The following is a 17861-nucleotide window of genomic DNA, read 5'->3' as shown; positions in this document are numbered from 1 at the left end:
TAAATACCACAGGGATGGTGACATTTTGGTGAAACAATAGTCAAAGCGAAAGGGTATATTTTGTGTTTGTGTGTAATAATATTTTCAAGTGATTATCAATGATTGGTAGTCTTGCATGTTAAAACAGACTGCAACCATGATAATGATTGTGTCTGGTTCTCTTACCTCCCCCTCCCCCCTTTTTTTTTTGGGGGGGGGGGGGAGGGGTTCACATGAGAACATCTTCTTTTAACATGTTTGAAGAGTAAGGTATCCTAGGGCATTCACTGATTTCATTTTGTCCAATGTCTTTCATATGTCAAGCATAGGCCAAAATCAAACTGTAGGATTTCACTTGGTTACCAACAGTTTAAGATTAAGCACATGTAAATAATTCCTGCTTCCATACATGAACAAGTCATTAACAATGCCAAAGCTGCAATTGCAGTTGTGTAGGCCGTATGCATGAAGCACTTCATTAAATAAATTATGTTTGATGTTATTCCTCCTTATACTACCTGTACAATGGAAAAGAGTTGAGCTCTGAGCTTATTATGGAACATTAGAACAGCTTCTTCATCTTTTCATCTTTTTTTTTTGCCAAATTAATTGATGCTGAGAAAATCATAAATAAAATTTGCATCACTTCATCAAGAAGAAATTGTTGAAAATCTATTTACATGTATTTTTGCATGATTATTCCTCACCCTACATGTAACATTTTCCTTTTCATTTATCATTTTGAATAATGATATACAAGTTTTCTAACCTGGAAGAAATTTAAGTGAAGCGCAAGCCTTTTGTGAAGCAGAAGCAAGACTTCATTGTGTGGCTGTAACAAAATTTTGGTACAATGTATTGAAAGAAAAATACTGGTCCTGAGGACTTGATTATAATTGGAATCACCTGTATAAGAAAGAGCAGTGTGTGTGAGACAGCAGTGAGTTGAGGTAATGAGAAAAAGTGACAGGGAAGAGGTTGTAGGGCACAAAAGACTTGCAGGATTTTTAAGTGGAAGTAAGAGATGATGGAAGGTGTGAGAGAACGGGGGGGGGGGGGGGGGGGGGGGGGGGGGGGTGGGAGCAGAGCATAAAAGCTTTAAGGAGATCTCCAGATGATTTTGAGACTTTTACATTTGAACAACTATAAATTGGTTATACTGAGTACAGAGTTTCAGAATTTATAATGATTGGAATGAGGAATAAGAAAGTTTTCAAAATTTACAACAAATTGCAATGAACAAGGATGATGACATGGCAGCCTCACCGTAAGAATGCATGAGTTGGGGCTCAAGGGAGCGGAACAAAAGAAGGCACGCATAGATTCTACATGGGTGAACTTTTAAGCAAGCTGTACTGTAATGAAATGGCACTGCTACAGTTCTGAAATGTGTGAGCCTCCTATGTCATCACTGTTGTTCAATATAATTTGTTCAAGTTTTTTCAGAGCATTGGTTTCTCTGCTCAAGGACCACAATAAATTCTTCAAATCTATACATGGAGCTGTTGATTTATGTACTACATGATGTGAAATTATGAAAATCATCTGGAATGCCCCTTTTAACATCTAGCTGATCACAGCACTTTGGTTTGCACACGTGTATTGTTTTAACTTTACCAAATTGTTGGTTTCCCATTTACTTCTTTATACAGTCTGCGATGTTATGAGACATTGCTTCATTGGAATTGGTGGTAATGGATTATCTCATTGACATACAAACACAGCTTTACTTGTTCACCATTTGAAGTGAGGTACAGTTGAACCTCTCGTATCCGGACAAGTCGGGACCGGGGCTCATCCGGATAAGGGATTTGGCCGGATACGGGAGACTCAATGCTTTATACATGTACATATACATACACATGTACTGATGTAGCCCGTTGTAGTACCACATGTAGTAATGTGTATACTGCAACCTTTTCATTGTTACACTCAGTAACAGACCCCAAAATAGAGGGTCGTGTTTGCAAGAATGAAATCATTTGCTTCTATGAATTCTTGGGATGATTTACCTAAATAATTATTAAGAAATGTATCAAGTATATGTAATTCATGTGTGATTGTGTAGGAGTTCTCAAAGAGTTGGGAATCCCCCTTTCCTCCCGTAATTATTGGAAAAAAAATCATGGCGAGATTGCGTCCGTATAATAGAGAGATCCGGATAAAGGGAGGCCGGATAAGAGAGGTTCAACTGTATTGTTAAAATTACTCTTCCTCAATTTATTATAACAATCTTGCTCAATATGTCATCATGCATAACAATTATGAATCAAAATGGAAGGTCTGTATACCAATACAATGTGTATCTTTACAGTGTCACATTCACAAAGTGCATCTCTTCACACAATTACCGTACTTGATAGGATTTGAAAGTTCAGGCATCTCAAGAGGCTGATCCAACTGATGGTGGAGGAGCATTCTCATACACACAGGGTCTACAATTCACCTCGGTGGAATAAAATTTATTAAGCTGGTCACACAGCATAGTCCATGACCATCATGAAAACATCTATGGTTATGATACATGTATTGGTAAATTTGCAGCATGTTTCTACCAATACAGTAATGTCATAATATATCCAAGTATATTTTTTGTAATACAACTTTGTATTACCCAAGTACAGTCCAGCACTTACAAGTCAAATCGTGCTTTCACAGAATTATTATTTTTTTTAATAACAGAATTCAGATGTAAAAATAACTGAACGACACATATTCTGTACTCTTTGTACATCACACTGTACTTGTTTACCTGAAATCAATGACAAGAGTACCACCCTCTATTTATCACAATTTCCCCCCTTGCCCATATACTCCCTGAGCATTTAATAATTTGAAACCGCAGCTAAGCAAGAAGACAGAAAAGCAAGTTATCAAATTCTTTGGGAATTAAACCTATGATTGTACATACAATGTAATTGTATCCAATGTAATTGGATGTTTCAAAGCATGCATACCGGTTACAGTGTTTTTCAATGTACAATGAGTCATGACATTACATCTTTAGGATTCCAATCGCTGAATGTCTTGTCACATGACTGTACTTTTGAACCAAAACAACAACAACAACAACAACAACAACAAAACCCAACGCTTCACTGCAAAGGCAACATGTACAACATATGATGAAATACTTTATGCTAAGGCAAATAATGGAGAGACTCGTAGTGAGGTAGAATATGAGAATTGGTTTCTAACAAGGTAAAGCATCACATCGCAACTATGACCTTTACACATGTACCCATGGGAATTTGTCCATAGAAACATCAGGTGTATCATTGTATCAGAAATGCTGAAAAGTGATGCATTATTCATGATCATACATATCCTGGTGTCAATGGCAGGAAGACAAAGTACAGGGAATAATTTTCAAACTCAAATTTGATTAGCAATTTCAGCTGATGAAAAATATCTTCAATGATATCCTGTACACTTCTATGTAAGAAAACTGCTACACAAAAGATAGTTTGTTTAGCAGTGGTGTAAAAATGCATAGCAAATTGCTATGCGATACCAGGAAAATTATTCACTGAAGTATGCAAGTTTATAACTGTCCAAGATGATGTTCAGTGAAGGCTCCTGTAATGATATGACGCGATTCTGTTTATTTATGAAAGTTACATGGTGCCACCTTGTGGCAGAGGCATAAAGCAGATTGCATATATGGAGATCATCATGTAAGATCACGATGTCAAGTTCCTGTCTAATATCACCAATCCTGATTGCATACACATGAAGTATGATCATCATTACAGTTTCCGAGAATAATGGATGGTATCAGCAGTGAAAGTGACTGTTGATTGTCTAAATTGGGATGTCTAATATGAATTTTTAGTACCATCTCTTAGGTGAACAGCTCCATGATCGTCGATTGACCGGAAATACCCATCAAAAAAGTTTGCATTCGTTTAGTGCAGTACAATGTATATTGACTCGAAATAGCAGCTGCAGAGCAAAAAACCTCCATCGCCATTGGATTTGGAGGCGAGAAATCTTCCACAAGCATGGAAACTCTGGAGAGAAGAATTTGAGCTCTATACAGAACTTCGGTTACTGGTGACAAAGGGAAGAATGTGAAAACGTTTTCTCTATTTGATGATGGGATCAAAAGGTAGAGAGCTCGGCAAGACCCTGAAGCTGGAGCCTACTGTATCCCACCTCCTTCACGTGACTCAACTACACCGGCTGCACCTGTAGTGGCCTTGAAGGCAGCGCTAGAAGCATTGCAACCCCCCAAAGAATGAAACTGTTGAGAGGTATAAATTTTTCACCAACCAGCAGCAGGCAGCCGGAGAAACACTGGAGCAGAGGGCCCTACATGACTGATCTGAAGCTACTGGCGAGCAATAGCAATTTCAGATACCATGCATGATTCCCTGCTGAGAGGCAGAATTATTAATGGCATCCAGGATGATGCCATACGAGCAAGATTTCTTCGTGAGTCAGATCTGGTGCTAGAAAAGTCTATCCAGATATGCAGGGCTGCTGAGCTGTCAAAAGAAAGGATGACAGTTTTTGACAAGACACACACTCGCAGGATGTCCATGCAGTGCAGAAAGCCAAGGCTAAGAGTGGTGCTAGACCAAAGCAGAAGTACAAGTTCTGTGGAAAACCGCATGTACTGGTCAAAACTAAGTGCCCTGCATTTTGAAAAAATGCAACAAATGTTGAAGAAAGAGAACTACTTTGCCAGCATATATACATGTAATGCTGTGAAAGATAAATCAGCAGGAAATGCCAGAAGTGACAGAAAGTCTGTCCATACGACAGATGAAGAAGAAGCTGAGGATGTTGAGGAATTCTTCCTAGATGTCATTAAGTCAGCAGATGATTCTGATGAATGGTTCATTGACTTGAAAGTGAACTCGAGAAAGGTGCGGATCAAGTTAGACACTGGCTCGCAATGAACCGTCATTCCAGAGGTTGTACAAAAGAAATTGCAGTACCCGATGCAGAAGTCAAACTCTAGACCAGTGGTCTATTTGGAACACAGGATGCAGCCTCTAGGCAAGACTCTACTTGTCTTTGAGCACAAGGAGAGGTTCTTTGATTTAGAGTGCCAGGTTGTGGAGCAGATGGTGCAACCGATACTTGGTCTGCCATCCTGTAAACAGCTTGGATTAGTGAAAAGATCTTCTGCTGTGCGTGAGGAGCCTTGTGCAGTCAAGAACAAATACGCCCACCTCTTCCAGGGACTTGGGTGTATGCCAGGAATGCATCAAATTAAGCTACGGGATGCAGTGTGGCAAAGTCCATGCTCCTCGCAGACTTTCGGTAGCTCTGAGAGAGAAGGTCAGAGAGGAACTCAAGAGAATGGAGGACCTGAGTGTCATTGAGAAGGTGACAAAACCAACAGCTTGGGTGAACAGCATGGTCACAGTAGCCAAAAAGAACAGTGACAGAGCAAGGATTTGCCTTGACCCAAAGGAATTGCACCAAGCTAAAGAGAGGGAATATTATCCCATGCGAACTATTGAGGAGGTTATAGCGTGTATTCCCAATGCTATGATGTGTTCAGCACTCTCATCGCGAACTGTGGGTACTGGCAGCTTCATCTGGATAAGGCAAGCTCAGATCTATGTACCTTCAATACTAATTTTGGCAGATACACGTACATCGGAATGCCTTTTGGCATCAACTCAGCATGAGAGTTCTTCCAAAGAACAATGTCACAGATGTTGGAAGACCTAGAAGGCATTGATGTAGTGATGGATGATATCCTTGTCTGGGGAACTACCAAGGAAGAACACGATGAATGCCTTGAAGCAGTGTTCAGGAGACTGCAAGAGAACAATACATATATTAGGCTGAATGACAGCAAGTGCAGGATCCCCGTAAATGAAGTTATTGTTGACCATACACTTGATTGTAATGCTTTTTTATGAAAAGGGTGGTGTACTAATATTATGACTCGATTCGGTTTATTTATGAGTTACATAGCGCCACCTTGTGGTAGAGGCATACAGCAGATAGCATATGGAGATTATCACGTGAGATCACAATGGTGAGTTTCTGTATAATAAACACCGATCCTGATTGCATACACATGAAGCATGATTGTCACTACAGCTTCTGAGAATAATAGAGCTCCCCTTGCACAGGAGACACTCGATGCAAGTCATTGATAGACTGCATTCTTTTAACGTCAATCTTTCTCGAGGCCGCAATATGACTCATTGTAAGCCAGGTTGACCTTATGTCCAGCAATACACAGAGCCAAATATACACAGAGTCGATGATGTCATCATACTGACAGGTGTTTGGCTTACATCAATCTCTTTTCTTTGTCCAAGTGGGGGATATCATCACAGGACAATTTGAGCTTCATGCCAAGGTCCAGCAGCAAGTTAAGCCAAGGATGCACACAGCTTGTGATGGCTGTGACATTTCACAGATTGGTGTTTATGGGTGCTGCATGTGACTCATCACCTGAAGCCGGCAGGTGTGTATTGATGAGGCAGGCTGGGCAGAATTGAGAAGAACTTGAACCTCTCTCCCATCTGCGCGGGGTCAGTCAGCATCCTGTAGCCACTCATGAGGTCCTTGTGGTCGCTGGGTGGAGCACTCTTCAGCAACGCCTTGAGAAATATCACAGGGTACATAGCATAATGAGCTGCATTGTATTTTCACTACACACATCTGTCAGGGACGGTCAATTTATAGCTTCTTTAATAAGTTCATGAATCTGAAAGAAACTGACTATAAAGCTCAGCTTTACATTCCTCTGTTCAGATGACAACTGATGATTTTTTTTTTTTTATTTACCACAACCATCCAAAACAATATGAATGATTCATGTCATTACAAAAGAAACCCTTGCTGAGGCTCGTGCTCATTTAATTAGTGGGTACAGAAACTGATTTCATCAGTGGTAAAAGCAAAATCATGGATGAGATTTAACTTGTCCCACAAATAACAAAATGTTTTACCCTTGATATAATTCAAAGGATGAGTAATAATGGGATGTATAACTGAATTGAAATTTCAACACATGTAATGAACATAATTTGCATTAATTATCAAAGGAAACAAATGCAGTGACAGACTGCAGTGCTAATATCCTATCTTCAAGCCTAAGCCATAAGGAACAGGCTCACACATTGTGAATATGTCGGTGAATAGTCTCATCAAATTCTCCTCACCTTCAGTCGAGTATCAATACCCATCATTTGAAGGAAGAGTCCTTGATGGACGGGTCCATAGGTAGTAGCTAGTTTTAAAGTACAAATGAGAAAAAAGACAAATATATCTTTGCATTGAACAGTGCCAAAGTAATCAATGTGGCGCACAGGTGAGACACCAGACCATTGAGCAAGTGTCAAGGGGTTGATTCTGATGAGGTTTCAAAAGAAATCAAGATAAATGACATCTGCATGTGTAACAAATACTTATCCTTCTCAAAGTGGTCGAATCACTGGATTTATGTTTACATGGAAACAAAAATTAATAAAGCATATCTACCATTAATTTGTTTAAGAAATGAAATCTCTGGACACTATTAATCACTATTGGGCAAGTACAGGTGTAGACAAATTTCAACAGTAATTGGCTCAACAGTAACACAGATAAAACAACACATTGAATTTTCGTCATTTGATTATATGTATTAATTATCATTTTTATTCAAAGAATTTGTTTCTAGCTTACCTCTATCGCCAACCATTTGTCTGAGGTATGAGAAGTCAACATCAGCTGTCAAGTCTGCCGTTCCTGGCTCACTCAGCACATCATGAAGCTTATGTTGTCTAAATCCCTGTAAAACAAATGTGCACAATACAGCTTTCATTCTCATTTTGAAATCTAGATGCCTTCAAGCTTCTTGATAACTCATAGACTCATGATAGAACTCCAGGTGTTCACTTTAGTGTCAGATTCAGCTCTGGACCACAGGTACATAAAGGAATGAGGTTAATGGTTCTCTTATCATGAAGTTCAACACAAAAGCAAACTTTTTTTCCTTTGTGTTATCATTACGTTTAAGAAATATCTTCTGTTGTTTTTTTTTTTTTATTCCAAACAGAAAGATCTTGCTGCATTTGAACATTGCCAAAGAGAAAAGATAATTGAGCAAATAATGCATAGGATACTTATCAAGTGACAGAAAAGAAAGAATAAATGCGCATGAAACTATAAAGTGAAAATTACTCAAACTCCTCACTCTGAATGTGTCTGTTTTCGTGCCGTCATGTCCATAGTCCACAATTAGAGCCAGGCCTCCATCACTGTAGATTCTATTGGCCATCTCCTGGGCAATGACCCCAGCCTGTGGACAGACTTCTATATGGTCTCTTGTTTCTGACTTCTACATGGGAGAAGATATCAGTGACCACACACAAGTCTTTCAAAATAAGTTCTGATTTTTTTTTTTAATCTCAAAATTTACTACAGCAGAAGAGAACAGCTCCCTTTGAAAATCACCAGGTGTGAACAATCAGTACCCTGGTATATCAACAGTCATTGACACATCAAAGAAATGTTATTTCTGGGCTTCTTTTTTGTCAGTCCTGGAAAACAATTTTATGAAGGTAATTATTGTGACTACTTCTGATCAGTGCTTTATATTCAGAAGAAAATAGTGAGGGTATTTTCATGGCTGAAACATGTAAGCTGACGGTGATAGATACAAATCATCAGAAAATACACAAAAGCTTCAAGATACCAGTCCCAAAAGTCTTGTCACTTTTACATTTTGAGAGGAAATACTAACTGTAGAGACTAAAGATGCATTATTTGTTTCAACTGCATGTACCAATCTCTAAAAACTTACTCTATAACCATTTCAAATCTCTGTCTTAATATTCAAATTCCACATTTTAATACCTGAATGAATGCATTGGAGGCCGGTGTGGGAGCTGGAGAAAGAACAAATCTCAGATCTGCGGAGTCCGCCTTGTCTGTAACATCAATCAGTACCTCCCTCCATCCTGACTGGGTTTTCTGTAGAAGCAGACCAAGGTGAAATGAAAACTTAACATTATTTAATGAATATGAGATACAGATGTAGGATCAGCATTGTCCGTCTTGTGCTTCCATTCTATTGACTCTTTTAAAAGCGATCAATTTCTAACATTGGCAAAATGTTCGATACTGGGTTTGAACTACAGCTCAACTTCATGCATAGTTGGTTGGACATACTATATTAAAGTGCAGAAAGTACTTTTCTTCAGTCTCCACCATCTTCTCATGAATATCAAGCAAACTTCTGTAACAAGACAACCTCACCAAACAGAAGCTAGGACATTGCACTATACACACATTTATATTAACATGTGAATACTGGTAATGGGTTTTCCCCATTGAAATAAATTATCTACCATGAGATTACCCATTTAAATAAAGGCATATTGTAATACAAACCTGAAACTTATGAATGGGCAGTGCATCAAAGAATTCATGTGCCAGAAAGCAGCTAAAGCCTGTGGGAAAGACAATGAAAAGCATCAAGAGAATTCAGATCTCTTCTGTCAACCATCTTTTCTGTCCTCTTAATAAAAAAAGAAAAAGAAAAAAAAAGTCAAGGCAAAGTATGAATGTTCTCAGAATGATAAGAAGAGACACAGAAAGAGGAACACAAGGATATGAAGATGTACTAAATTCCGTTTGAAAAGAATCATGCAAAATCATAAGCATTAACCCATTGAGGACAAACTCATTTTGCTATAACACGCATTTCCCATAAACACCTGTTGAAGTATACTCGGGAGTGTCGGGACTAGTCTTCAATGGATTAAGCAATACTAATAGTACTACTAAATGGAACAGTTGAATCATGATGAGCTAGAGAAAAACAAACACACAAAGAAACTAACAAACATGTCATTGTTTTTCATTTCAAAAGGACTAAGAAATTTCGCACACATATTAAAGGGTGTATGTACAGCTCTGGTCGAGACGAGGATTTAGCTTTATACGTTTTGCGAGATATTCAGAAACCACTCTATGAGATGTCAAAGAGCATGCAATTCTAAGGGGTATCAAAAGTTTATTTGATGAAAATCGGTTTTGAAATGGCTGAGATATCCAAAATCAAGGTGAAACAAAGAGATCCTAATAAAGTTGTGGCCTGTCGCCTTTTATTATTATCACTTTTTTGGATATCTCAGCCATTTGAAAACCAATTTTCATCAAATAAACGTTGAATCCTTCTTAAAATTACATGCTCTTTCATATTTCATAAGAGGTTTCTCATTATCTCACTTAGGAATGTTCAAAACATGAATCCCTCACCTCAACCAGTACTGTACAGTCCCTTTAACAAACTTCATTTCTGTGAATACTTGTCCAGCAGTGATTCCCTGACAACTTCTACCATAATAATAGAACATAATTTCATCTTGATATATATTCTGCCTTGGTATAGATTGAGAGATGATATTCCCATATATAATCTCTGCTAGTTCTTTCAAACACAAATAGCAATTTGCAGAAATAAAGGTACTGTAATGGCATGCAAGACACGAGTATGACACAACTTGTAGCAATCAGAATTAATTTGCAAATTTGCACTTGTCAGACAATTTTGCGAGTGGTTGAATAAGTGATCAAGAATAACTGTGATGAAATGAGGATATAGAATTGTTCCTTTTTAGGAGAAAAGTTGGTGATTTCCAACCTTGGAAATAGTATACTGCACATGTATTTATGATAAGGGAGACAATATTTTACAGAGTTGTATATTTCATGAACATTAGCTGACTCATGAAATCCAAGAAAATAAAAACACTGCCAAATATATGACGTATACCGTACGGTAGACTTGTTGGATACTCACCCTGAGGTACCTGTGAGAGGTCAGTATACCAGAAGATGGGGATGCCATCCTCACTAGTTGCTGACCTATATGGTATAGTGTCTACCAGCCTCGAGCTGTCATATTTCTCCACCTCCTGTTGACCGGTCAGTCGGGCATGCTGGAGGTCGCTCATCTCCGGGCTGACCTCCACAAGGTGAAGGGTCAAGGTGTCAAGAGGTAGCTGAGGGAACTGTTTGAGAACCTAGTTCAAGATATGAAATATACGATTCTTGCATAAAGTGTTCTTGCAGAATGGTTACAGGAACAACAGCATCATTCAAATCAATGGTGCCACCTCCTACTCTGTAGACTCTGTAAGCTGTAGCAGAGAATGCACTTGTACCCATAATGCACTTGTAAATAAATGGACCACCATTTCACACATCACCATGGCACTGCACAAGTCTCTCTTTATAGCAACAGAAGGAGCTTTAAGAGAAATATTGAGAACAAAATATGCACAATTTTGAAAGCATAATAAAACATATCTAGCATGTCAATACTAGAGTCTTTTTAGATTCACAGACAAGACGTACCTGGTATTTCTATGCTGTAGCACATTGTGTGTTTTCGCTCTACATGATTTAGTGCAGTCATGTCTATCAAAACAGTTATCTGTTTTAAAGTCCTACAGTCTTTTGTATAATACCTAAAATTAACATTTCTGTTATACACTGCTGTTCTGTCAAGATACATACCTATGATCTTTTGATTGCAGCTGATTTAAACACTGAGCTTGTCCTGACCCCTTGGAAAAAAAGCTCACAAAGCTAAAAAAAAAAACCAACAACAACAAACAAATGAATGTGTTCAAGCATAAGAGTGGATAAAAGACCGGACATCTTACTCTTAGAACATCTTCCACAAGTGTTCCCCTTCCTGGTCCAAGTTCAACCAGCTGCAATGGTCTGGGACAGCCAAGCATGGTCCATTCATGGATGATCCATAGGGCTATGAGCTGAAATGAAAATATGAATAAAACAGACTACATGCGAGGGTGGGGGAAGGGCACTAAGTTTCACAATACAAGCCATTTACCATTGTGTGTTGCCCTCTTTGCTTGTTTTCCATATTTGCTTTTGTTTTCTTTTTTTAATTTCCAAGTGGGCATGTTTGCATGTGTACAAGCACAGTATATAAAAGTAGAGAAGCTTGAAATATATTGAATATAGTCAGACAGCATATTTGTAAATCAATTCATCTCTTATGATTATTCATAATAGTACTTCCGTCATCTATATGGTACCCACCCCCAGTACCCACCACAGGTTCAGTGAAATCACATCAAACCAGCTAATGAGTCAACTCCAACCTCTACACTATTTGGAAATAAAAATATAAATAAATATAGGTGAAACAGAAACACGAAAATATAATATTGTAAGAACTTTACCTCTCCAAACATTTGGCTGATCTCGGGCGATGTAATGAAGTCACCTCTTTGACCAAAAACATCTCCCTGCATATAATAGCCCTGTACAGATTAATGGGTAAACAGAAAAACAACATCATATGATCATACTTGCAGGTCTGGGCAGATGGCATCACATAAGGCTATCAAGTGGAATTGTAAGGCTAATCAAATGCACAGCACCATAGAGATTTACTGATTAAAGTCATATTAAATGAATGGATACTTAGTGGAGATGAAATGAAGACATCATCACTGTACTCACTCCAACTGGACTGGTGAGAACCTCTTTCATGTATTCAGCCACAGTGATGGGTCCAAGTGTCCGGATGCGCTGCTTCAGTCTGCGAGAGACCGGATTCATTGCTCTTTCCTCACTCTTTTCATGAGTATATCTCACAAGTAGAGTGTTTGGGTGACTGGTGCCCCTCCACACAGTTGGACGGACACATCCTTTTGTGAGAGGTGATGGGTAAATAATTAGTTTCTTTGCAATAACTATAAACAAATTCAAGGAGTCATATCTATTCATTGATTTGACCCCAGACATTTTCCTGTTAAAAGATTTCATACATTGTAAACAACAACTTTTTGATGTAATTAAGATCACAAATTAAGTAATAGTCCAATGCAGAGTTTTTTTTTAAATTCTTTGTCTTCTATCATGAATTCAATGTTTATTGCACATTGTATTGCATAAATCTGTTTGTTTCAACTTAAATACAAGTTCACCATCAAAACATATCATAAATATGTTTATGTTTAATAGCAGATTTGTCAAGAAAACATTTTCAGTAGGCACATCTTTTGTGCTTCTCATAATTCTGCTATCATACTTGATACCATGTATTTTTAAGCAAATTTTGTATATTTTGTAAGCATAAATTTAATTATGTTTTTACTTTTAATTTTAGAGTGGAAAATAAATGAATTTGATTGAATTGAATAAGGGAGCCCTGGCTGGGAGGTTTACTGTACTAATTTTTCACACGTGCATCATGTGCATACAGCATGCAGCAGACACTGTGTAAATTTACTCACCTTACATCAATTCAATTCAATTCAATTTCCAATTCAATTCAATTCAATTCGTTTATTCATCTCAATCATCATAAAACAAATACATTGTGAGATCAATATAGCAAAAAAAAAAGAAAAAAGTATTGATGAGGAGAACAGGGACTACAAAAAGCGATAGCTTGAAAAGGCGTAAAGCCCCCAGATTACAATGGTAAATAGAATGCATGTACATGTACATGACGAAGTGAACAGAATTTTTAAATGAAGTAAAATAATAAACTGTTTGAAATTGTACATAAAACACAGGAAAATACTATACATTGAAATGGAAAAAATAAATAAGGTCTTAGCCCAGTGAAGTTCAACGCCTCCTCCCCCGCCCCCCCCTCCATAAATCAAATTGTATGTGAGCTGAATTTACCGTGTCAATATCTAATGTAATATGAATACATGAAGGAGACTTATCTCTACTAGAATGTACTAACACTACTATTGTTAATTACCCTCCTTCATATATGGTACCTGCTTCACACACAATGCAATGCACCCCACTGGCACTTGATCTACTTTTTAGGCCCCTGCCCCGCATGCCATACATGAAATTCACCTCGATAGCTCGACTTACTCATTCTAAGAAGTTGATTTCCAACTACTCTTGAAACACCTTGATGAGTCAGAACTTTCCGCAACATTATGGGACTGGGTATTTGGTTTGTTAAGAATGGAAATGCTCCTAGCAGCTCTGAGACCCTGCACACACAACTCCAGCAATGTCTACACAGGAGACGGACATAAGCTACTGTTGATCAAATCTAAAGTCGCCAAGCATTGACTAGTTTTTTGCAAGGAGATATTACGGAAATACTATTTTTTTTTAAAAAACGTAATATGATATCACAGTACTTAGAGAAGAAAATATGTATAATAACATATACTATTAGAGGCATTATCTTGGTTTCTAATTCCAAAATATCAAGAAAACCATGAAATGACATTGGCATAAGTTATTTCTTGTTCAAAATGTCATTATCAAGACTACATTTTCAAGATGGCAGCGCCCTTGGACATGTGGAACCAGAAAATATCCATTCCGCCACCTACCAACTTTCTGACTGTTGCACCCTGCCAAGCTGTAGGTGACATATCAGGTGAGTACAAAAATGTCTCTTATATGCTTAGTTTGTTGTGACTCGACTTGATACTGAAGATTATGAGCGATTGTCGCCATACATTCTTGAGGGAATAGGATTCTTTCATATGCGTAGTCCCGTCCGCTCATTTTTGTGTAATATTCAACATTTTAGCTTGCATGTATCGAATACATTGTAGAATTGAATGCTGTAAAATTTACTGCTAACTCTAGTCGTCTAAGCAAGGCTATTCTAGTCTATATCCAACGTAGGTAGTCAAATGTACCATGCTGCCGAAAAGACACGTAAAATATTTTATGCCTAGAATCTATGCGGGTATAGACAAGCTGAACAGACAGGACCAAATAATTGATAAAGTTTAAATGCCAATCTTCCATAAAGGAAGTGTAAAAATTATACAACCACACGCGTGTAGTCGTGTGTGTACATGTTGCACACACGGGGGGCTTTATTGCGTAGCGGGGAAGGTAGGCTCATCGCGTGTTGAAGTGGCCACACACAACGTGTTCCCCGCTACGCAATGGAGCTTCTCCGTGTGTGTGGTATGTACACATCAGTCCGGGAAACCCACTCACAAGGGGGGCCCCTCCTTATAAGTAACCCGTCCCCCTTATAAGTAACCCCCGGGGCACCCCTTATAAGGAGTCTCCACGCTTTTTTGCAATGCAACGCGAAAATGAAAGGACTGCGGCAATTCGCTTGATTATGTCCATAAAGCTTCACAAGTTTCCTAGTTACTCACGAAATTTGAGCAAAATCGGTTTGAGGCATCATATCTAAAATCATGGATTTAAATGCGATGTCAAACGACCCATGCGAATGCTGAAATGCGAGCGATTACTGGCGTGAGTGTCGCCAGGCGCGGCGGCGCGGCAATGCTTGAGTGCAGACGTGGCGACTGAGTACGTACTCAGTCGCCACGTCTGCACTCAAGCATTGCCGCCCCAGTACGACAACATACTGTAAAAGTGAAAATTTTTGCGCATTTCGGGCAACCAGAAACTAGTGCGAAAATAAAAGCACGCGAATATTTTTGCCTGCCGTACGTTCCTGTGCGTGATGTCTTGATTCCGCGGATTTAGAAACACACGAAACTCTTCTTACCCGGCCAAGCGCGAAAAATTAGTAACACGATAATATACACTTTTACAGTACCAGTAGTATGAATTGAATACTGCAGATCAGCAGTGCTCATTTGTGTCTGAGTGATGAGGAACAGTTAGAGTGGAAGGAATGATACTCCTTGTTAATATGGATCTAAAAGACTTAAAGGACAAGTTCACCTTCACAGACATTTGGGTTGAGTGAATGCAGCAATATTAGTAGAACACATCAATGAGAGTTTGAGCAAAATCGGACAATCCGTTAAAAAGTTACGAACTTTTGAAGTTTCTACTCAGTCACGGCTGGATGAAAAGACTACTATAGCTTGTGATGTCACATGAGTACAACAATATAAAGAAAGAATAAACAAAATTCAACATATTTCCATTTTTCGGGCATAACAAAAGAACACTCGACTTCTCTCTTTCAGAAGACAGGGGGAATAGTATTACCCTTAACATGCGTCAATAGCAAGTCGAAGAATTGCGCACTTTATTCAAAAAGTAAAGTTTTGTGAAATTCTCGTTTTATTTTCCTTATATACATGTAGTAGTACGCATGTGACATCATACACTGTAGTAGTCTTCTCTTCCAGCAGTGACTGCGCAGATACTTAAAATATTCGTAACTTTTGAACGGATTGTCCAATTTTCCTGAAACATTCACTGATGTGTTATACTAATATTGCTGCATTCTCTCAATCCGTAGGTATATGAAGGTGGACTTGTCCTTTAAGGTAAAGAAATTTGTCATGCTAAGCCTGTATTTTTCTTTGATACTTCAGTAGCTACCTTTGAGTAGCTGCCAAATCAAAAGAAAGCCCAATACTAGTGTTTGTGGAAAAAAAAATACTGCATTGCCAGTGGGCCATCTTGACCCTAACTTGACAGATGTTTCAGAATTAAGATGATACCGTATAATCTGTTCACTTTAGATAAACGAAACCTAAGAATAGTTATCTGACAAAGTTGAATGCATGATACCTTTTTAGTTTTATGTCATGATTCATTTTCAGGTAAGATTTCAGCTTTTAAATATGCACTGGAGAGGATCTGTGAAGGTGAAACACTTAATGGCACCTACCTACAAGGAGACCAGATCACACTAAGCCGTTTGCTCTACAAAAGCAAGAACTCCAAGAGAAGATGGAAGCTGTATCAACTGCTAGCTGGGGTAAGATAGAATCCAAATAATTTGACATGAATGTATGAATTAGTTTTAAAACAGTTTTTTGCTGCCTAGATGAGACAAACATAGAAAATTATCAAGGCTGACTCTCGAGTATGAACTCATTCAGTATTAACACGTATATCTGTAGTCTCGTTCTATACCTCGTTTTGTTTTGTTTGCTTTGCTTCATGTGGTGTTATTTGTTTTGTCCTCTGTCTTAGTATGTTTTATTCTCTCCATGTTCCCTTGATGTTATCGGTAACTTTTGTCAATTTTAATTTTGTGCTTGTGTTAATGTGTGTTATTCTCTCTGTGCTCCTTATATAATTGTTGATAGCCTTTTTCATTAGGTATTTCAATGTGTAAATTGCAATATGTGTATGATTTGTTTTCAAGGATACATTCTTTTTTAGCAAGCCTCTGGCTTTCTCAGAATTGTACCTGATACATTTTGTAAACATTTTATATCCAAACGATTTTTATTACTGAATAAATGTATGAATTGAATTGAATTAAATTGAATTCACCTTCCCTTCTGTGTTTGTAGCTTTTGCTGTAGCGGCGGGAAAATTGATGAAATGAAATTATTATCATCATGATGATACAAAGTTACAGAGTGTTATTTCATACAATGTTCATGTTGAGTGTCATAGAAAGCGTACCAGTAAAGTCAAACCACCTGAATGGAAGACGTTTCATCAAAACCTAACCTGAAAAAAGTCATGGAATTTTTACAGTTACCCATGTTTTTTTTTTTTTTTTTAATCATTTGTATTGATTGCATCCACATGTTGAAACTGGCAGAGGTGATGACTTCTTTACCTCACCGATATCTTTTGATCTGTGCACAAATCTTCACTAATTTTCCTTTCTGGTTTATGTTTTAAGAATAAGTTGAATTGTTGGCATCAATTTGTAAAATAAATTTTGAAAAATCCATCAATAACCTTTGGGGAAAGAGTGTGCAGTTGAAAAATCATTATCAAAAGCATGATTTTGACAATATTTTGTTGTGAGGGGATAACATTTATCACCTCTTCCAGTTAGCATCCATGTATACAATAATATATGTGGTTGTGATCAGTGTCACTGTTCAGTGAAAATGTGATGCTTCTTCCATATTTTGTTTATTGTTTGTCCAATTTTGATGAAACTCATGCCACTCTGTTCATCATTTTTTTAAAAATACTTTTAAAGGTTATTGATGTCAACTTCAAAATGGAATAGTGTCTTG

The 17861-nt window shown here is 37.9% G+C and overlaps 1 protein-coding gene across 1 annotated transcript; it reads right to left on the bottom strand.

The window, feature by feature from the left end:
- Window positions 1–6404: 6404 nt before the first annotated feature.
- LOC139719486 (protein arginine methyltransferase NDUFAF7, mitochondrial-like) lies at window positions 6405–13934 on the bottom strand. Its single transcript, XM_071630904.1, has 11 exons — window positions 13828–13934; window positions 12448–12635; window positions 12165–12245; window positions 11619–11729; window positions 10751–10973; window positions 9337–9395; window positions 8800–8916; window positions 8138–8281; window positions 7627–7732; window positions 7122–7189; window positions 6405–6557 (listed from the first exon to the last, which is right to left on the bottom strand). Exons 1-11 carry the CDS (start codon window positions 13892–13894, stop codon window positions 6405–6407), a joined length of 1317 nt encoding a protein of 438 aa, XP_071487005.1. The 5' UTR covers window positions 13895–13934.
- Window positions 13935–17861: the final 3927 nt, after the last annotated feature.

The sequence above is a fragment of the Diadema antillarum genome, unplaced genomic scaffold, assembly GCF_040938485.1.
Source record: "Diadema antillarum isolate AM-2024a unplaced genomic scaffold, OU_Dant_1.0 scf00000111, whole genome shotgun sequence".
Classification (NCBI taxonomy): Eukaryota; Metazoa; Echinodermata; class Echinoidea; order Diadematoida; family Diadematidae; genus Diadema; species Diadema antillarum.
Note: the sequence above shows the minus strand (reverse complement) of the source record. Positions and strands in the feature narration are given on the sequence as shown.

What these genes read in the sequence shown, in the direction of transcription:
- LOC139719486 (XM_071630904.1), bottom strand. Translation starts at nt 13,894, where the DNA reads ATGTTGCGGAAAGTTCTGACTCATCAAGGTGTTTCAAGAGTAGTTGGA. An exon ending in CCTCCAATGCATTCATTCAG is followed by an intron (nt 8,282 to 8,799) that starts GTATTAAAATGT and finishes TCTCCCATGTAG; the next exon opens with AAGTCAGAAACAAGAGACCA. An exon ending in CGAAAACAGACACATTCAGA is followed by an intron (nt 7,733 to 8,137) that starts GTGAGGAGTTTG and finishes TTTGTTTTACAG; the next exon opens with GGATTTAGACAACATAAGCT.